Source organism: Lutjanus erythropterus, chromosome 2 (assembly GCF_056507025.1).
Source record: "Lutjanus erythropterus isolate fLutEry1 chromosome 2, fLutEry1.hap2, whole genome shotgun sequence".
Classification (NCBI taxonomy): Eukaryota; Metazoa; Chordata; class Actinopteri; order Lutjaniformes; family Lutjanidae; genus Lutjanus; species Lutjanus erythropterus.
The window spans coordinates 11,588,875-11,605,507 of NC_139318.1; the positions used below are offsets into that span (position 1 = coordinate 11,588,875).

A 16,633-nucleotide genomic window follows, 5' to 3' on the forward strand; every position below is an offset into this window, starting at 1 on the left:
CTATTACAAAATTCAAAAGTCTGTCAGAGTTAAAAGGCTGAGAGGGAAATGTAGGAAAGATGATGTCACTTACTCTAGGATTAGACTAGGACGTACAGGATTAAATAGTAAATTGTTTATCATGAAAAAGGTAGAATCAGATAAATGTGAAACTTGTGGATGTAGGGAAACTATTGAACATGTTCTGTTCAGATGTAGGAAATTCATCACAGAAAGGTAAAGGCTGAAGGACAGTGTGGTCAAAATGGGAAGGGAATGGAGCACTAAAGGGCTCCTAGACTTAGGACAGAACCAGAGGACTTTACTTAAGTACATCTATGAAACAGGTTTAATGTCCAGAACATTTTTTGACTCTTGAAATGAACCCAATATGAAGTCATGATGTTACACACTTCGATACAGTAGGTGGCGGCATGCACCTTAACGTTGGTTTGTAGCCTGCCATTTAAACCAAAGAAGAAGAAGAAGCGACGGCGTCTGAAAGACGGCGTGGAAAAAACGCCACGTGAGTCTCTGAAAAGACCAAATATCTCCGGAAGCAGCCGATCAATAATCTCCTTTCACAGCAGGTGAGTTGGTGAACGCCAGGTCTTCATTTCCTCTTTTTTTCCGTTAATTTTCTTCTTTTACAAACTTTTTGTTTGATTTTCTGTTTGAGCACAGACCAAACAACTGACACCTGTCCACAGGTCTCTACTTAACTTTGTTGGCGAGTTGATTTACTCTTTTTATTCTTTACTAAACTGAACCGCTAAAACTTTCTCACAGATCCTAACTTGATTTGTTTCAGTGAAGAGGGTTTACTCGGACCAAATTTTAAGATCCTGAACTGAGTTCTTTTTGCTGTTTATTGCTGAAGACCTGGAAAGTTGTGTTTTAATGTGGCTACACCATAAAAACAATGATGAAATATTTTGCTGACAATCAGTGCATCATAGTGATTTTTGCAAAATGATGAACAAGATGAAGTAATGAATGACAACTACTCAAACTACCACGATCTGAACCTCTTTTCATAGTTTAGGCCTCATCCAACAGAGTTTCTCCCACAGTTTTAAATGTAGTTACCCACATCCATCTTTTTTAGACTATTGTTTTCTTATCATTCTAGTCTAGTGACCTACATTTTCTATTCTTTCAGATGATCTGTGCTGCCGACTGTCGTCACTAACATGGAATCAAACGGCTCACTCCAGAATCTTTCAGGTCTCTTGACTCTTTCAGCAGCTGTCACAGATCGGCTGTTTTTAATACAATGAAACACAAGGTTATGAGACATATCTGAAAATAATTAATATTATTGTGGTTGGCATTCTTTTTAATATTTTTTTCTTAATTCAGGTTCATTATATACATGTTTAGCTCCATTTTCATTTTTTAATGCACAGTTATTAAAAACACTGGTTAAAGTTTATGGTTTCGTCACCTTTTGTGACAATAAAGTAAAATATAATGCCTCAATTACTTGTCACTTTTGACGGATTATTGCAAAAGTGTGTGTGTACATACACACACAGTGCAAAAGTTTTAGGCAGGTGTGAAGAAATGCTGTAAAGTTAGAATGCGTTCAAAAATACAAAATGTAATGGTTTATTTTTTCTTTATCAATTTACAAAATGCAAAGTGAGTCAACACAAGAAAAAATCTCAATCAATATTTGTTGTGACCACCCTTTTCCTTCAAAAGCATCAATTCTTCTAGATACACTTGCACACAGTTTTTGAAGGAACTCGGCAGGTAGGTTGTTCCAAACATCTTGGAGAACTAACCACAGATGTTCTGTGGATGTAGGCTGCCTCAGATCCTTCTGTCTCTTCTTATAATCCCAGACGGACTCCATGATGTTGAGATCAGAGCTCTGTGGGGGATCATACCATCACTTCCAGGACTCCTTAGAAGATAGCTCCTAATGACATTAGCTGTATGCTTGGGGTCGTTGTCCTGCTGCAGAATAAATTTGGGGCCTATCAGATGCCTCGCTGATGGTATTGCATGATGGATAAGTATCTGCCTGTATTTCTCAGCATTGAGGTCACCATTAATTTTGACCAAATCCCCAACTCCATTTACAGAAATGCAGCCCCAAACTTGCAAGGAACCTCCACCATGCTTCACTGTTGCCTGCAGACACTCATTATCTCACTGCTCTCCAGCCCTTCAGCAAACAAACTGCCTTCTGCTACAGTCAAATATTTCAAATTTCAGTCCAGAGCACCTGCTGTTATTTTTCTGCACCATAGTTCCTCTGTTTTCATGCATAGTTGAGTCGCTTGGCCTTGTTTCCATGTCAGAGGTTTGGCTTTTTGATCACAATTCTTCCATGAAGACCACTTCTGTCCAGACTTCTCTGGACAGTAGATGGGTGTACCTGGGTCCCACTGGTTTCTGCAAGTTCTGAGCTGATGGCACTGCTGGACGTCTTCTGATTTGGAAGGGAAATAAGCATAAGTGTCTTTCATCTGCTGCACTAAGTTTCCTTGGCCGACCTCTGCGTCTACGGTCGTCAACGTTGCCTGTTTCTTTGTGCTTCTTCAAAAGAGCTTGAACAGCACATCTTGAAACCCCAGTCTGCTTTGAAATCTTTGCCTGGGAGAAACTTTGCTGATGCAGTAGAACTACCTTGTGTCGTGTTGCTGTGCTCAGTCTTGTCATGGTGTCTGACCTGTGACATCAAAGTGTCTTCACAGCCTCACCTTGGTAGCAGAGTTTGGCTGCTCCTCACCCAGTTTTAAGTCTCCTACACAGCTGTTTCCATTTCAGTTAATGACTGTGTTTCAACCTACATATGAAATTGCTGATCATTAAAACCTGTTTGGTATAATCAGTTAATCAAACACCTGACTATGATCCTTCGATTTTGTGAGAGTGTACCTAGAAGAACTGACACTATTTTGAAAACCAGATTAGATTTAGATTTTTCTTTTCACTCACTTTGCAATTTGTAAATCAGTTAAAAATAAACTTTTATGTTTTTGAAATCATTCTTACTTTACAGCATTTCTTCACACCTGCCTAAAACTTTTGCACAGTACTGTATACATATTTGCTGCAACTTCACTCACTATCATTGAACTTTTAGACTGTACTGCATGATCAGCTTGAATTTATGTATGTTGCTTGACTTTTGAATTTTACTTGACTAGTTATACATTTTTAGCTTCCCTTATATATTTTCTATTCATAACCAGCATTGATTTCATGTTTGGTTCTAACTCTGTGCTGTTTGTCTTAATGCTGCTGAACATTTGCCCTTGAGGCAATGAGGGTCAATTAAAAGTTTCTCTTAATATTCATAAACTTCTTTTTCTCATGGTATAGCTAATCAAAGTAAATTATTAAGTGCTTCATGGATGAAAAGAAAATGACAAAATGATCAAACATTCTGTTGTCCTTTAAAGCTGAAGTAAACAACTGAAACCTGGCCGGGAGGTGATTTACTCTTTGGGGTAAAACATAAACTGAACCACAAACTTTCCCACAGATCCTAATGTGATTGTGTTTCAGTGAAGAGGGTTTACTCAGGCCACATTTTGAGATCATGAACCAACCGAGTTCTTTTTGCTGTTTATTGCTGAAGACCTGAAAAGTGGAGTTTTTATTTTGAACTCTGATTTTTACTGAACTGACTTGAAAATAGTGAGCAGGGGTGGAAGTAATGAATGACAGCAACTCAAACTACTGTGATCTAAACATCTTTTCATAGATGAGGCCTCATTCAACAGTTTTTCCTACAATAAGAAATGTAATTAGTCACACTGATCTTTCTTAGACATGTTTTTTTATATTCTTTCACTCTACTGACCGACATTTTCTATTCTTTCAGTTGATCTGTGCTGCAGACTGTCGTCACTGACTTAAACAGCCCGACTCTGGCCTCTTCTCTTTGTCAGCAGCTGTCACAGGTAGGCTGTTTTTAATACTGTCAAACACAGGGTTATTAAACATTTCTGAAATTAATTGCTATTATTGTGGTTGGCATTATTTTCAAACCTTCAAATGCATTCTGTATACAGCCAATCCTTATTTCAGGTTTATTATATACATGTGTTTTGTTCGAATTGCATTCTTAAATCATAGTTATTTAAAAAATGCAATTAAATTTTCCTGCCACCTTCTGTGTCCGGCTGGCAGGCCGTGGCCTGCCGTGTAATTTTGATGTCTCGCCATGAAACATATGATGGCTCGGGGGGCGTTCAGTAGTAGTCCAGGCCTGATCTGAGTTTATTTCTACAACGATCTGAAAACTGATAAGACTGTAGCTAACTCACCCAACTTTGCAAACTTTATTCTTACCTTGAAGTTCAGTCCACACCGTCCTCTGTCAGGGAGTTAATGGAGGGGTTAATGTCCAACAGTCACCGCATAAAATGGCGGACCTCGCAGTGAGTGACAAGCAACCCCACATTTGAAAGAAGTCACATGACTCCACTCACTTGAGAGTGAGTAAAGAGTAAATTCCACAATAAAGTGTTTGTTGTGTGGTTGATGAAAGAAAATTAGCTGGGATTACATAAATGCATATTGTTAAGGGAAAAAATCCACAATTTCTTGTATTTTAAACAGATTTTCTTTTTAACATCATAGATTAGATAGTGTTACATTTACATCCTCCCATAATCATTTTTTTCAGTGTGTTATGTGTTTGTCACTTTCTACTTGTAGTCTACTCCACCACACTTCATGGGAATATTTTCGCAGTTCGCAGTTGATCCATGTCCCGTATGGATCGCCATCTACGGTTCGGCACACTTGTGATCCGTGGACCACATGTGAGCATCATAGTTTTACTGTCACTGTTACTTTTGTATAACTTAGAATACTCAATCTCAGCTCTCAATGCGGAGATGTGTGCTGAAAGGACAGATGCTGCTGTGTGCAGCACATCTCTGTGAAGAGCGACTGATTTAAAAGCCGTCACGTTGAGTGAAATCCAGACCATAACTTTTTTCACTGATGTAACTCTGCTATCACCAAAGAAATAGATCATAAAACTGTGATGTTTATTGAAACTTTGGTGATATCAGCTGTCTTAACTTCTACACAGCTCCTCTCTGCTCACCGGTGCAGCTCTGTCTCACCCCGTCTGTGACACAGTGTGTCTGCTGATTGATCATGACTTCTAACCAATCAGATGTGCTGCTGTAGGCGGGACATTGAGCCAGACTACAGAGCGTAGTTGTAGTAGTTGATCTAATATATCTATAGTATATACATAGTACAGCACTGTATAAGTTTGAAGTTTTTAACCATTATCATTACTATTATCATTATTATTACATTACATAACTATGGTGATAATTACAGACAAAGATTAAAGACAAGTGCATTTTTAAAATAATTTAACCCCAATCCCACCACTTTTTTCTTTTTTGCTGAGACGAAAAATGATCCGATCTGTGACTCAAAACTGTGATACGATCCAAACCATGAGTTTTTTGATCCGTTGCACCCCTAATTACCTTACTCTTAAAGACGCCTGGACACGCCCAACTGCGGCTGGACCTCGTTTCAACAGCAGTGGTCATTCTTGTAGCGTTACTGTGATTCTTGTGTTTGCTACACTGATTTAATGAGTAAATAATTTTATGCTGTTTTATAGCAATTCAGCGCCAGGTTTATGTGCTTGCTGGTTAGGGATAATTTAGCTTATCCGTTAAATCGCTAAAACATGTGGTCAAGAATACAAATGTACAACCCAGGACTTTGAACACTTTATGTAAATTCCTCACCTTTTTGCAAACTCGCCATTCAAAGTTCAAAACGAGAAAAAAGCAGTCAGAGACTACATTGGTGTGGATCTGATGAGAAACTGGGTCGGGGGTTTGGGAATGAAGGGTGTTCAGTTCACAGTATTATTATGTAGTTAGTTATCTGGCCAGTACCATCAACAAAGAGTACAGTGTGTTTATAGATACATAAAATGTTGATATGAGTTTTGCACACTCAAGTAAACAAGTTAGTCTAACTAGTGTGCACTCACAATTAAATGGGTTAGTCTAAGTATTGTGTACTCACAGGAGCCCTTAAGAGGATCCTTTGTACCATTCAGTTAGTGCAACCAGCGTGCACTCGCAATTAACAAATTAGTTTTAGTATTTTGGACTCATAGTAAACAACTTATTTTTACTTTAAAATCTCAACTTTGCATAATTTTGAGTACACCCAACTTATTGGATTTTACAGTGTTGTATTTTCTCCGTATATTTTATATGCTTTAATCTGAAAACTAACTAGTAACTCTACCTGTCAAGTAACTGCTGTTAAGCATTTCCCTCTGAATCGTAGTGGAGTAGTGCAAAATTTGATAAAGTAGATATGCACAACTAAAGTACAAGAACCCCAAAAGTGCAAGTACATTATCTGAGCAAATGCAATTAGTTACTTTCCCACTAAAAATAGTTGTTATCTTCTACAAAATTCAAATTCATATCTTTGTCTTCTTCTTTGTCTTGGTCTTATGCCAGATGCCCTTCCTGACGCAATCCTCCCCGTTTATCTGGGCTTGACACGGGCAGTTTTAGTTTTTAATCATGGTATTGTTAAAATGTGCTGAAAATGTTAGTCCTATAAATAAAGTGACTGAAATCATTTTCCAAAAATGTTATATCGAAAACTTCTCAACAATTTGAAATGGCATCATATCCTTTGTGATGTCGATGTTTTCACTGATGCAGAACAAACTGATGTTGCTTCGCCTGCATCTAGGAGACTATTGCCAACTTTGGTTAATGCTGGACAGTGTTTATTGTTGATCAAAGCACCGTCATTGAAATTAAAATTGTCTAGAATTTTATTGCAGTTGATCGTTTCACCTCTACTGGGGATCAAACTAAAGGACACTTTGACGTGTGGCCAGGCAGAGGTGGGGATTCAAACCAGCGATCTTAGGAACATAGAACCCACTCTATCAACTGAGCCACTGCCGCCACTATGAAATTCAATTCATAACATAAAGTGTTGCAATCAGCTATCAAATACTTTAGCAGACTTTTTTTGTTTGTTTTTTGCTTTTATACTGTGCAGGTAAACCACGTTTTATTACAACAGACCCTTTTCACAGCAGGCGTATTAATATAAAATAGTCGGGTAGCAGAGCCTTTTCAATGAGGCAACATGCACAATAGCAGCACCTTGACTCTGTTTGACCTGAATGGAACCTTAATTAGAATCACTGGTATCACCTGTGTTTTCTCTACTATTTCATATTAATATGCCTGCTGTGAAACAGGTCTATTGTACTACAGCACATATCCTCATTATACACCTCATTTAAACAGCCTGTCTTATAATACAAAACCTAATTGCTGCAGGTTGATGCTTTTGAATTTTTGTCATTTTTCATTATTGGTGAAAGTCTATTTGACAGCCACTGACATTAATTACCGTTCATTACTGAAGAAACTCCAACATTATAGTGTTACCGTCGTGTGTTTTCTGCAGGATGTCGGTTGCGTGCAGGGGAGGCTTCGTGATTGATCGCTTTTTAACCTCTACATGCCATTAAATCAATGCCACACACCACATCCATTCATCACTATCATAATTCTTCACTTGGAAGGATCTGGTGCCTGATAGAGTTCCCTTAAAGATGGAAACATCAATAGAAGTGCAAGGAAATACTGATAGCAAGGAGTGCTGTGTTAAACCCAATGAGTTGCGTAAGTAGATTCATTCTTTCTTAAGTATTTCTGTATCGATTGCTCTGCATAACTCATTCCATAATGTGCAGAAGCTGTTTTATCTGCTGTTTTAGTTTAGTTAGCATGTACGTTTGGCTTTGCCCGGAGGATGTGTGATTTTGGTATTCCTTGTAAAATTCGCTATTCCTCTCGGCAAGGACAGACTCTGATCAGTAGCCTTTCATCTCTACGTTTCTATTGAGACAAACAGGAAACTGACACTTCTCTCACCCCACCGCTCTTAATGAAGTCATTCAGTGGCACACGGAGAGATACGGAGTTAGGATCCCCCTGAGCCCCAAGGAGTGTATGGATGGCTGCATACGATCGTACAATGGGCATGAAAAAGAGGAAAATCTCCCAAGAGGAAGCCTATTGAAACCCCCGGAGGGCCTAGAAAGTGAGCTCTCTGCATTATTATTCCACCGTGATGCGATTCAAGTATCCTGGAAAGTGTCACCAAATGGCACTGCTGGGATTTTTCGAACACGAGTTCACACCCCACCAGGATGGGCGCTAAGCTTGTGTTAATTGCGAGCGTGTAACACAGATGCTCTCCTCCGGGTTAGGAGAAACCAAGAGTGTGATGACGCAGGCTGTTTCCCACATTTTCTCTAAATAATCCAGTAGATATTTGATGGAGAGATCATTTTTGAAAGATATGCCCTTCCTCTGTCCACTTTTAGTTTGAAAAAAAAAATATATGAAGCTGCCGACTGTGTTATCATCTGTCCTGCTGTTTACATTCCCCTGGATGCAAAATTTTAAAAATGCACTACAGAATTATTTCCTGGTATATAAATAACTATATATATTGTTTCTTATTCTAATCTAAATGTAATTGTCTGTGTATACAGTACACTGCACAAAATCATACAAGAATGTAGTTTTTTCATTAACTTACTGGATATATACAAGTTTTATTTATTCACGTGAATTCAACTTAAATTTCTAGTAGTTATTTTCAGACCATTTCAGAACTTATAAACAGTTATAAAGGGTTGAATGAATGTACTGCACAAAGTACAATCAATTCATTAAACTAAGTTTGAGGAGTTGTTGTTTGATTTAATATCTTATGTTTATTGAACATGTTTTCTGAAGTACAACTGAATCACGACCAAGTTAATTGTACAAATAGTTTTTTTTCCCCAATCATTTCGGTTACCTCAACTTGTCTTTTAAAATTCAGTCAACTTAAAATTTAGAGGCATCCCAGACACTAACTCTTTTAAATTAACACAAATAATGTGTTTTTACAAAGTATGTTCTACTTGACTAACAGAGTCAAGATAATGTCAGAATGTCAGGGAAACTGTCTTCACTAAATTTTTGAAGGTTGAACAAACTCACTCTTTAAAAACTAAAACATTTACCACCTGTATCTTAGTGGATTCAAGTTTAACTAGAAAAAAGAAAAGTAAATCTCAACAAAAGATTACAGGTCAGCAAAACTTTATTCATTTTATTTTAAAACTGAAGAGTTTTAGTTTGATTCCAACTAAAAAAAATTCTGTTGAAGTTGGATGCCTTGGAATGACGAGTTTTCTCAACTTTTTTAAAAATGTTTAATTTTTATTTATTTTCTACTTTATCCTATTCTATTCTAAATCCAATTTTCTCATTAGCTTAAATAAACAAGTTTTATTTAAGTATTTTCAGAACACTTCACAGATTTCAGAAGATTTTATCGTTCAACTTATATCTTAAGCTTATTGAATATATTATCTTGCATGCAACTGAATTTATATCAAGTGTATTTATTTTTGATTTATTACAAAATTACTTAGGTTAAATAATATTTATTATAATATTTATTTTTACGTTGTTACATGTGTTATACTCTATTTGTGTAGCATAAAGGAACTACAACTTTCATTTTGTTTTGCAACTCTGTGTTGCCTAATCACAATAACACTTCCTTGAAACTGTGAAATGATGAAGATTACAGATGGATAAACAGATGAATTAGAATTTTATTACCATCAAAGTCATCAACTCGGTCAAGGAGTACAGTACAGAGCTCACAAATGCAGGACAGGACCTACAGGTGACCACTGGTCCTGGCAAACATCACATCTACAAATACACCTGTAAGTGCATGGCGAAATGAACAGACATGGAATACTAAATACAGTGAGAAATGTTTTGGAAAAAAGCATTGCTTTAAACTGTGTAACAGTATTTAAACAGTATTTATTTGCCATCTAAACGAAGAGAACGGACTACATGAAAGAATCTATTCACATAAAAAAACCTCTGATATTCTTCTGTTTAAGCCTCTCGTTAAAATCTAAATATTCATCTTAAACAATGTAAGAAATAATACAGTGGTATAATCTGAATGATTGGTGTTTGTACCAATCTACAGTAGCACAAATTAAAAGGAAATACATGTAGAAATAAACGACTCTGCAACAACAAAGTCAAGATTTTAAGGATAATAAATGTGATCAGTTTTATCCAGAGCCCCTTTTTATCTGAAATGGACATTTTCATATAAATTCACATTTGTTGACGGTAAATACTCTGGACAACAGACTGGGTAGAGTCAGACAAAGTGGCCGTCCACAGGCCGTAACATATTATACTTTGATTATATCATCAATGTGGCTGCTGCCTTTATGTGACCAGGGAATGAAATCCCGTGATTCTGTGCGTGTTGGCACAGGAAATCATTTGGCCAGGGGAGCAAATATGGTCTTATTCAACGTCCCCCGTTCCCACACAGACACACACACATTTATCTGACAGCAGCCTTGTGTTAGTTAAGTGGCCCTGAAGGGGCTGACAGCTGGCAAGGACTATAGACTTCTACTTACAGGTACATGGACTGTATCGAAAGGACACCAGGAATCACAGTTTCTGCAGCCAGTCGAATATTGCTCAATTTCCTCTAGAGTGATTACAGAGAACTCCTTCTGTAGCTCATTATTAATGCTCGAGGGGACCAGTGACAGGAAAAGATAGATTGTTATTACTGTTTGTCAAGTATAAGCTGGAAAATTTATGGAAATAACAAATGACTGTAAGAGCTGAAAAGCAACTACAAAAACTAGGCAAAAAAGAGATAGGAAAATAAAAAATAATCATCAAAAATAAATAAATAAATAAACAGTAAGTTCAGAAATGTCAAACATATGCTTCATACATTTTTTTTTTCAGTACAATGCAGGTCAGCAAAGCTGAGTTGGTTGAGATGACTCTAGTTACCACAAAGTCAAAACGACGCATGTCTTCCTTTGAAAGCCGCATGTGGTCAGTTAATGCACATTTTGTTTTCCAGTTACGACCAAATATTAAGACATATATGGCATTTTGAGTCAATATCCTAACACAGAGGACATGATGGAAACAAAGTACACTCAACAAAAATATAAACACTTTTGTTTTTGTGTTCATTTTTTGAGTAGGGGGTGTAAGTCTTTCTCTATGCACATAAAATGTTTGTTTTGCTCAAATTTTATTCACAAATTTGTTCAAATTTCCTTGGACTGGTCAGAGTAAAAGGACATTCTAAAATTTGCAGTTTCATCTTTTAAAAAAAGAGATTTATCAGGTACTGAATGATGACTATTACTACTATTACTGCTTCCAATGTTTATTTTCCAGGAGGATAAACTCATGACCTGTCGTACTCAGAGGCAGAGTAGTGTGGTTCATGAGTTTGCCCTCCTGGGAAAAGCGCTATATGAACAGTCATAGTTTAGTACCCAATAAATGTGTTTTTTCAAGATCAAACTGCACATTTTAGAGTGGCATGTTATAGTGACCAGTGTCATAATCATGCTGTTTAATCAGCATCTGTACACTGACACTGTAAACTCTTAAAATTTAGCAGTACTCAAAAAAATTTATGGAATCAGTTGCCACAATTTTTTCATAAACTCAAAGGTTTATTATTAGAGCTTAAATATTTGGAGTTTGATGCTAATCTTTGATTACAGTTAAATTAAAATGATTGATCAAGACAACTCAGATATTTTCAGTATATGCCATTCAGAAACCCATTATTTCATGTTCAATAAAGTTCATATCAATCAAAAATTATGATTTTAAAAAGACAAAAGAAAAAGAACATATCTTCTGGCACTAAGCTTTTTTAAGTTAATAGACCTAAATGAATTTTAAATTTCACTACTTATTACAATCAATAATTTGAGCATTTAGTTTTAAAGTGAAATATGTCAAACTTGTCAGGTGGGTGGATTAACATTTACATGCTCACGATCATGGATTAACAAAATTAGCAAAATTTGAGAGATTCGTGTGCGCAGGAGAAGAAGTTTTGTTTTGTTTTTTACTTTAAACTCAAGAAAAATGGGAGCAGAAACAGAAGTACTCTGTTCATATTTTGTTGAGTGTAGATACAAGTAGGCTGAGATCTGTAAAAAAAAAAAAAAAAAAAAAAAAAAATCTGTCACGTGATGGATAAAGATGTCAAGAAATGATGTTTCTAAAAAAGGAAAGCTACAAATTAATTTGGATGCATAGAACTGCTATGTAATGAAGACTAATTTTTTATTTTTTTTGTCATATCACTTACACTGACAGCAGGGGCGCTAAATGAACAGTAGTACTAGACAGTGTAATGTGTAGTGTGCTTTTGAAAAGAACATTAGCCTCGATGTGGCTTGTGGCAGGAGGTGAGGGTGCTGTGGCCTACGATTAGACGAGGTTGGCAGTAGCGCATCTTTATCCACCAAGTGGCCGCAAATGTGAAATGAACAGCAAAACGTGAGACTGCATGCTGTTTTGGCTACTTCTACAAAGGTCTCTATATACAGAATCTTTACACATACAGCTATGAGGTTCTTTCCTGAGCAGGAACTTAGCAAAGGAACATAGTGTTTGTGTGTGTGTGCTTATGTGTGAAGCTGCCTAGTTCAAAATACTCTACTGGGCACAATAACTCCCAGTCACCAATCTCAGCAGTGTTTGACGCACAGGAACTGGTTAGTGGAGACAATAACAGATAGGAAAGATAACCGTGTTTTCCCTGTGAGAGGAATGTGGAATCTTCTCCATGTGTGAGGACCGGCACTTACTGAGTGTTACGGTATAAGGTCAAAATTTCAGAAGCAAAACTTTTCTACTGATTCTGAGAACAAATACTGTAATTTCAAGACTGGCAGAGAGAAGTTTCCCAAGTTGGCTCATTAAAAAGGAATCAAAGCTGTTTTCAGCACAATTACGCCTGTCTTTCTCTGTACTCTCTCATCACTAAGAGAAGAATGTGAAAGTAGACTTAAGCTTCAAGCCACAGTTTGACAGCAGATCTGTTTTTGCCCCTAAAACTCAAATGTGTGGAGATGTGGTTTGTATAATCTGACAGAAAACACCGGAGGGTCAGTGAAAAAAGACACGATACATGTAAAAAGAAAGCCAAATGCAACGCAGCACTCAGGAAAGGTAGCACACAGCCTCCATGAGATGATACTAATGCTGCAAGTGAGAAAAAGCAGAGTCAGTGTCACCATGCTAGCAGCTAATGTACAGTGTGCAGGAGTTGGTGGGGACTGCAGAGGTCACACAGGGAGGGGTCAGGTAGCGGGAGTCTAACCCTGCTCATCCCCGGCCTCGGTGGCTGCGTGGAGAGCAGCCGAAGCGTCTCCGTTGCAACGCGATGTGGGCCCGGGCTCCTGCGGTGCCGGGCTCGGCTGCTGTGGCTCCGCGGCAGGGGCTGCCGCCCCGGCTCCGGCCTCAAGCGCCGGTTGGCTTATCTCCGCTCCGGCAGGGAGCTCTGTGGTGGCGGCGGGCGCTCCTTCGGGTGCCGCGGCAGATGAAGGCGCAGAGGGGTCAGCAGCGGCCTGGGGAGCTGCGGGGTCTGCTGGGGCAGCGGCTGCAGGGCTGGTCGCCCTCGACTCACTTGACTCAGGTGCTCTCAGTCTCTTCATGATGGTGGTGACCCGCACGGCTTTCTGTAGGAGGAGAACAGACTGAAGTCAAACAGCAGCTGGAACCTGAAAAAACATCTCTCATCCGACTGACTTGACTCTTACACAACAGTGAAATACACTCTTAGAAATAAAGGTCCTAACTAGAACCATACATGGTTTTTTGGCTTGTCCCCATGAGAGAACCCGTTTTGGTTCCTGGAAGAACCCTTTATAAAGGTTACCCTTGGAACACTCTGAAAGAGTTCTGCCTGAAACCCACACTAAAAGATTATCCCTAGACCCATCTGCGAAAATCTACAGAACCATTCTATGGTATACTGGTTCAGTGCTACCCAGAACACACTCTGGTGTTTCTGTCTAGAACCTTTATACCTTCTAAGAGTGCAAACAAGAAGCCACCCAGGGGGATCTACTGAGAACCCTTTTGTATGCCAGGGGTTTCATCTTGAAACCACCTTGGGAGTGGTAACCCCAAGTGATAACCCTTCCAAGGGTTCTATCTAGAACTTACCCTGAGGGTTTGGCCGAAAAAACATTTTATATTCCAAGGGTTTTATCTAGAACCCATCAAAGGGGTTCTACCAAAACCCCTTTTATATTGCCAAGGGTTCTATCTAGAACCCACCAGGGAGGATCTAGCAAATACCCTTTAATATCCCAAGGGCTCTATCTAGCCTATTGGGAACTCTTTAAGATTCCAAGGGTTTCATCTAGAGCCTACACAGGGTTTTTTTTTCCAACAACCCTTATATATTCCAAGGGTTTCATCTCGAACTCGCACAGGGTTTTACTGAGAACCCTTTTATTTTCAAAGGGTTTTATCTAGAGCCTATCCAGGGGCTTCTACCAAGAACCCTCTTATTATTATGTTATATTATGGTGTAAAGAACCCTTAACAAACCCTTGACATAAGAATCCTTTAAAGATTTCAAAAATACTTGAAGAATCTTTTTGTCCCAAAAGGGCTTTTTCAATGAAAAGGCTCTTAATGGAAGACTTAGTTTTCACAAAGAACCCTTGAGGAGTTATTTTTTCAACAAAGGGTTCCTCAGAAGCAAATGGTTTTGGGTAGAGCCTCAGCCCTTCAGGAACAATCTTTTTGGAACCCTTAAGTCTAAAAGTGTACTTCCTTGTTCCAGGGCTGCACAACCTCAGGTGAACTTTGTGAAGAAGAAGAGAGAACACAAGGGCGTACCTTCCATTTCGCTCGAGCAAAGTTCTTCTCTATTTGTGCACACACATTTTCCTTGATGTTCTTATCTGAAGCTGCACCGCCAGAGATCCTGTTGTACGAAATGGGAAAAACACAACATCACAACAGAGCTTTATGCTTCTCCTATCTTCGGACGCCACAGGCTACTGCACACAGTATTACTCAATTTGTTGTTCATTCTACTGACTGGCAAACTTTTGCAGGAACTGTTTAAGGATTATTCTGATAATTTTTCTTAACTGTGGGCCTTTTTCTCCTGCTTTTTGCCACTGACAATCAGTTTGATTGGTGTGCTTGTCTTTTTCAGGTGTACCAAGCAGGGGTCAACAGTCAAACTAAAGACATTTATTATTGTGTTAAAAAGGCATTTATTTACTTTCTCAAACAGTCGAACTTGAACAACCAACAAAATATGAAGGAGATGATGCACAAAGTAGTGCCCCTATTTAAGTAAATTGCCATTTTTTATATTCTGGGACACTCTGGTGTGCATTATTGTGGTTAAACTAAGGCCACTTATGAAGAAGATGTTGATGTGAAGAATGAAATGTGAGCAAGAATGCTAATGCTATGTTAGCAATAGTCAAAGTCAAACATTGCATATAGTCGATACACATAATTTGCATTTAACATCAAGACTAGCTATCCAGCTATGTCATTGTCCTTAAATCAATGTCAAGAGTTTCACATACTAATGATTTGCCATGTGTGTCATCGTCAGCAGCCTGAATTAACGAGTTGACAAGTGTGAAGAGCTTTATAGAGAGTTTCAGCTCATTGCTTAGCTGTCTGTGAGCAACTTTACTGTTTTGGTTTGCTCTCATAGCATCATTTTTGGCCACAGCAGGCATCTGTTTTCAGTGAAAAAGCTCTTGAAAACCCAGTGTACATGACCTGCTCAGCACCAGACAGACAGACAAACACAGTTAGCAACTAGCTGGTGAACACATGGAGTATTTGGCAGCTAAAAAAAACAGACATTTTCCTCAGGCATTGGTAGAAAACAAAAACAGAGCTAAAAGAAGTCAGTACTGTATTTATTTAAATCAGGTGGACACAACCACAACTCCAGAGGAATGACAATGTTGATCTGTGACTGCTGGAATTGTAAATAGAGAGGCAAAGCCCCTCCCCCTTTCCAGTTAACCCTATGGGACCTAACTTCAGAAAAAATATAAATGGTAGTTTATGGCAAGAGATGGACAACCGGCGAGAACTCATTTTTTGCCCCTGTTTGAACTGTGTCATATGATGTGTCAATCGAAGACAGAATTTTACAAGTAAGAATACATGCAACTGATGATTGGTTGGCTGGTTGTAGTTTAGTTTTATGTGAAATTGCTCAGTGAACTACATCTCTCGTCTCATGCAATATACATCACCAACAACAACATCCCCATCTGTTGTAACGTTACAGCGTTTTATGCAGGGACTCCTGGACCTTTTATCAGCCAAGAAAAGACAATGAGTAAGACCTGTTGTCAATACAAAAACACACAGGCATCATAGCTTCACCGGCTAACATTAGCTTTTGGAGGGGGAACGTCATGATGTCACTCATTACTTCTGGAAGCGCAGTCTTTCTAATTACTAATAATGGCTTGACTTGTAAAATTAGATTTTAAATTGACAAACAGGTTTTTTGGGGGGTTTTTTTGTGTGTGTTTTTTTTTTACCCCTTTGTGAAATGTGCCACAAAACATAAGATGTCTCTTGCCATAGACGACAGTTCATATTTTTTCCTAAGTTAGGCCTCCTAGTGGTCCACTGGAAGGGGCAAGACTTCCCCTCCTTATAAGCAGCTCACCATATCAATTTGATGATGATATGTCATTGTTGTG

At 38.4% G+C, this 16,633-nt stretch overlaps 1 protein-coding gene across 2 annotated transcripts in view; it reads right to left on the bottom strand.

Moving 5' to 3' along the window:
• Positions 1 to 9,637: 9,637 nt before the first annotated feature.
• Positions 9,638 to 16,633, bottom strand: part of LOC146331188 (caM kinase-like vesicle-associated protein) — a 63,443-nt gene continuing 56,447 nt past the window's right edge. For both annotated transcript variants that reach the window (XM_084728012.1, XM_084728021.1), the window contains 2 exons: positions 14,775 to 14,862; positions 9,638 to 13,600 (listed from right to left, as the gene is read on the bottom strand). In XM_084728012.1, coding sequence (XP_084584138.1) covers positions 13,238 to 13,600; positions 14,775 to 14,862 — 451 coding nt within the window. In that variant the 3' untranslated portion in view covers positions 9,638 to 13,237. The remainder of the gene's footprint in view (positions 13,601 to 14,774; positions 14,863 to 16,633) is intronic.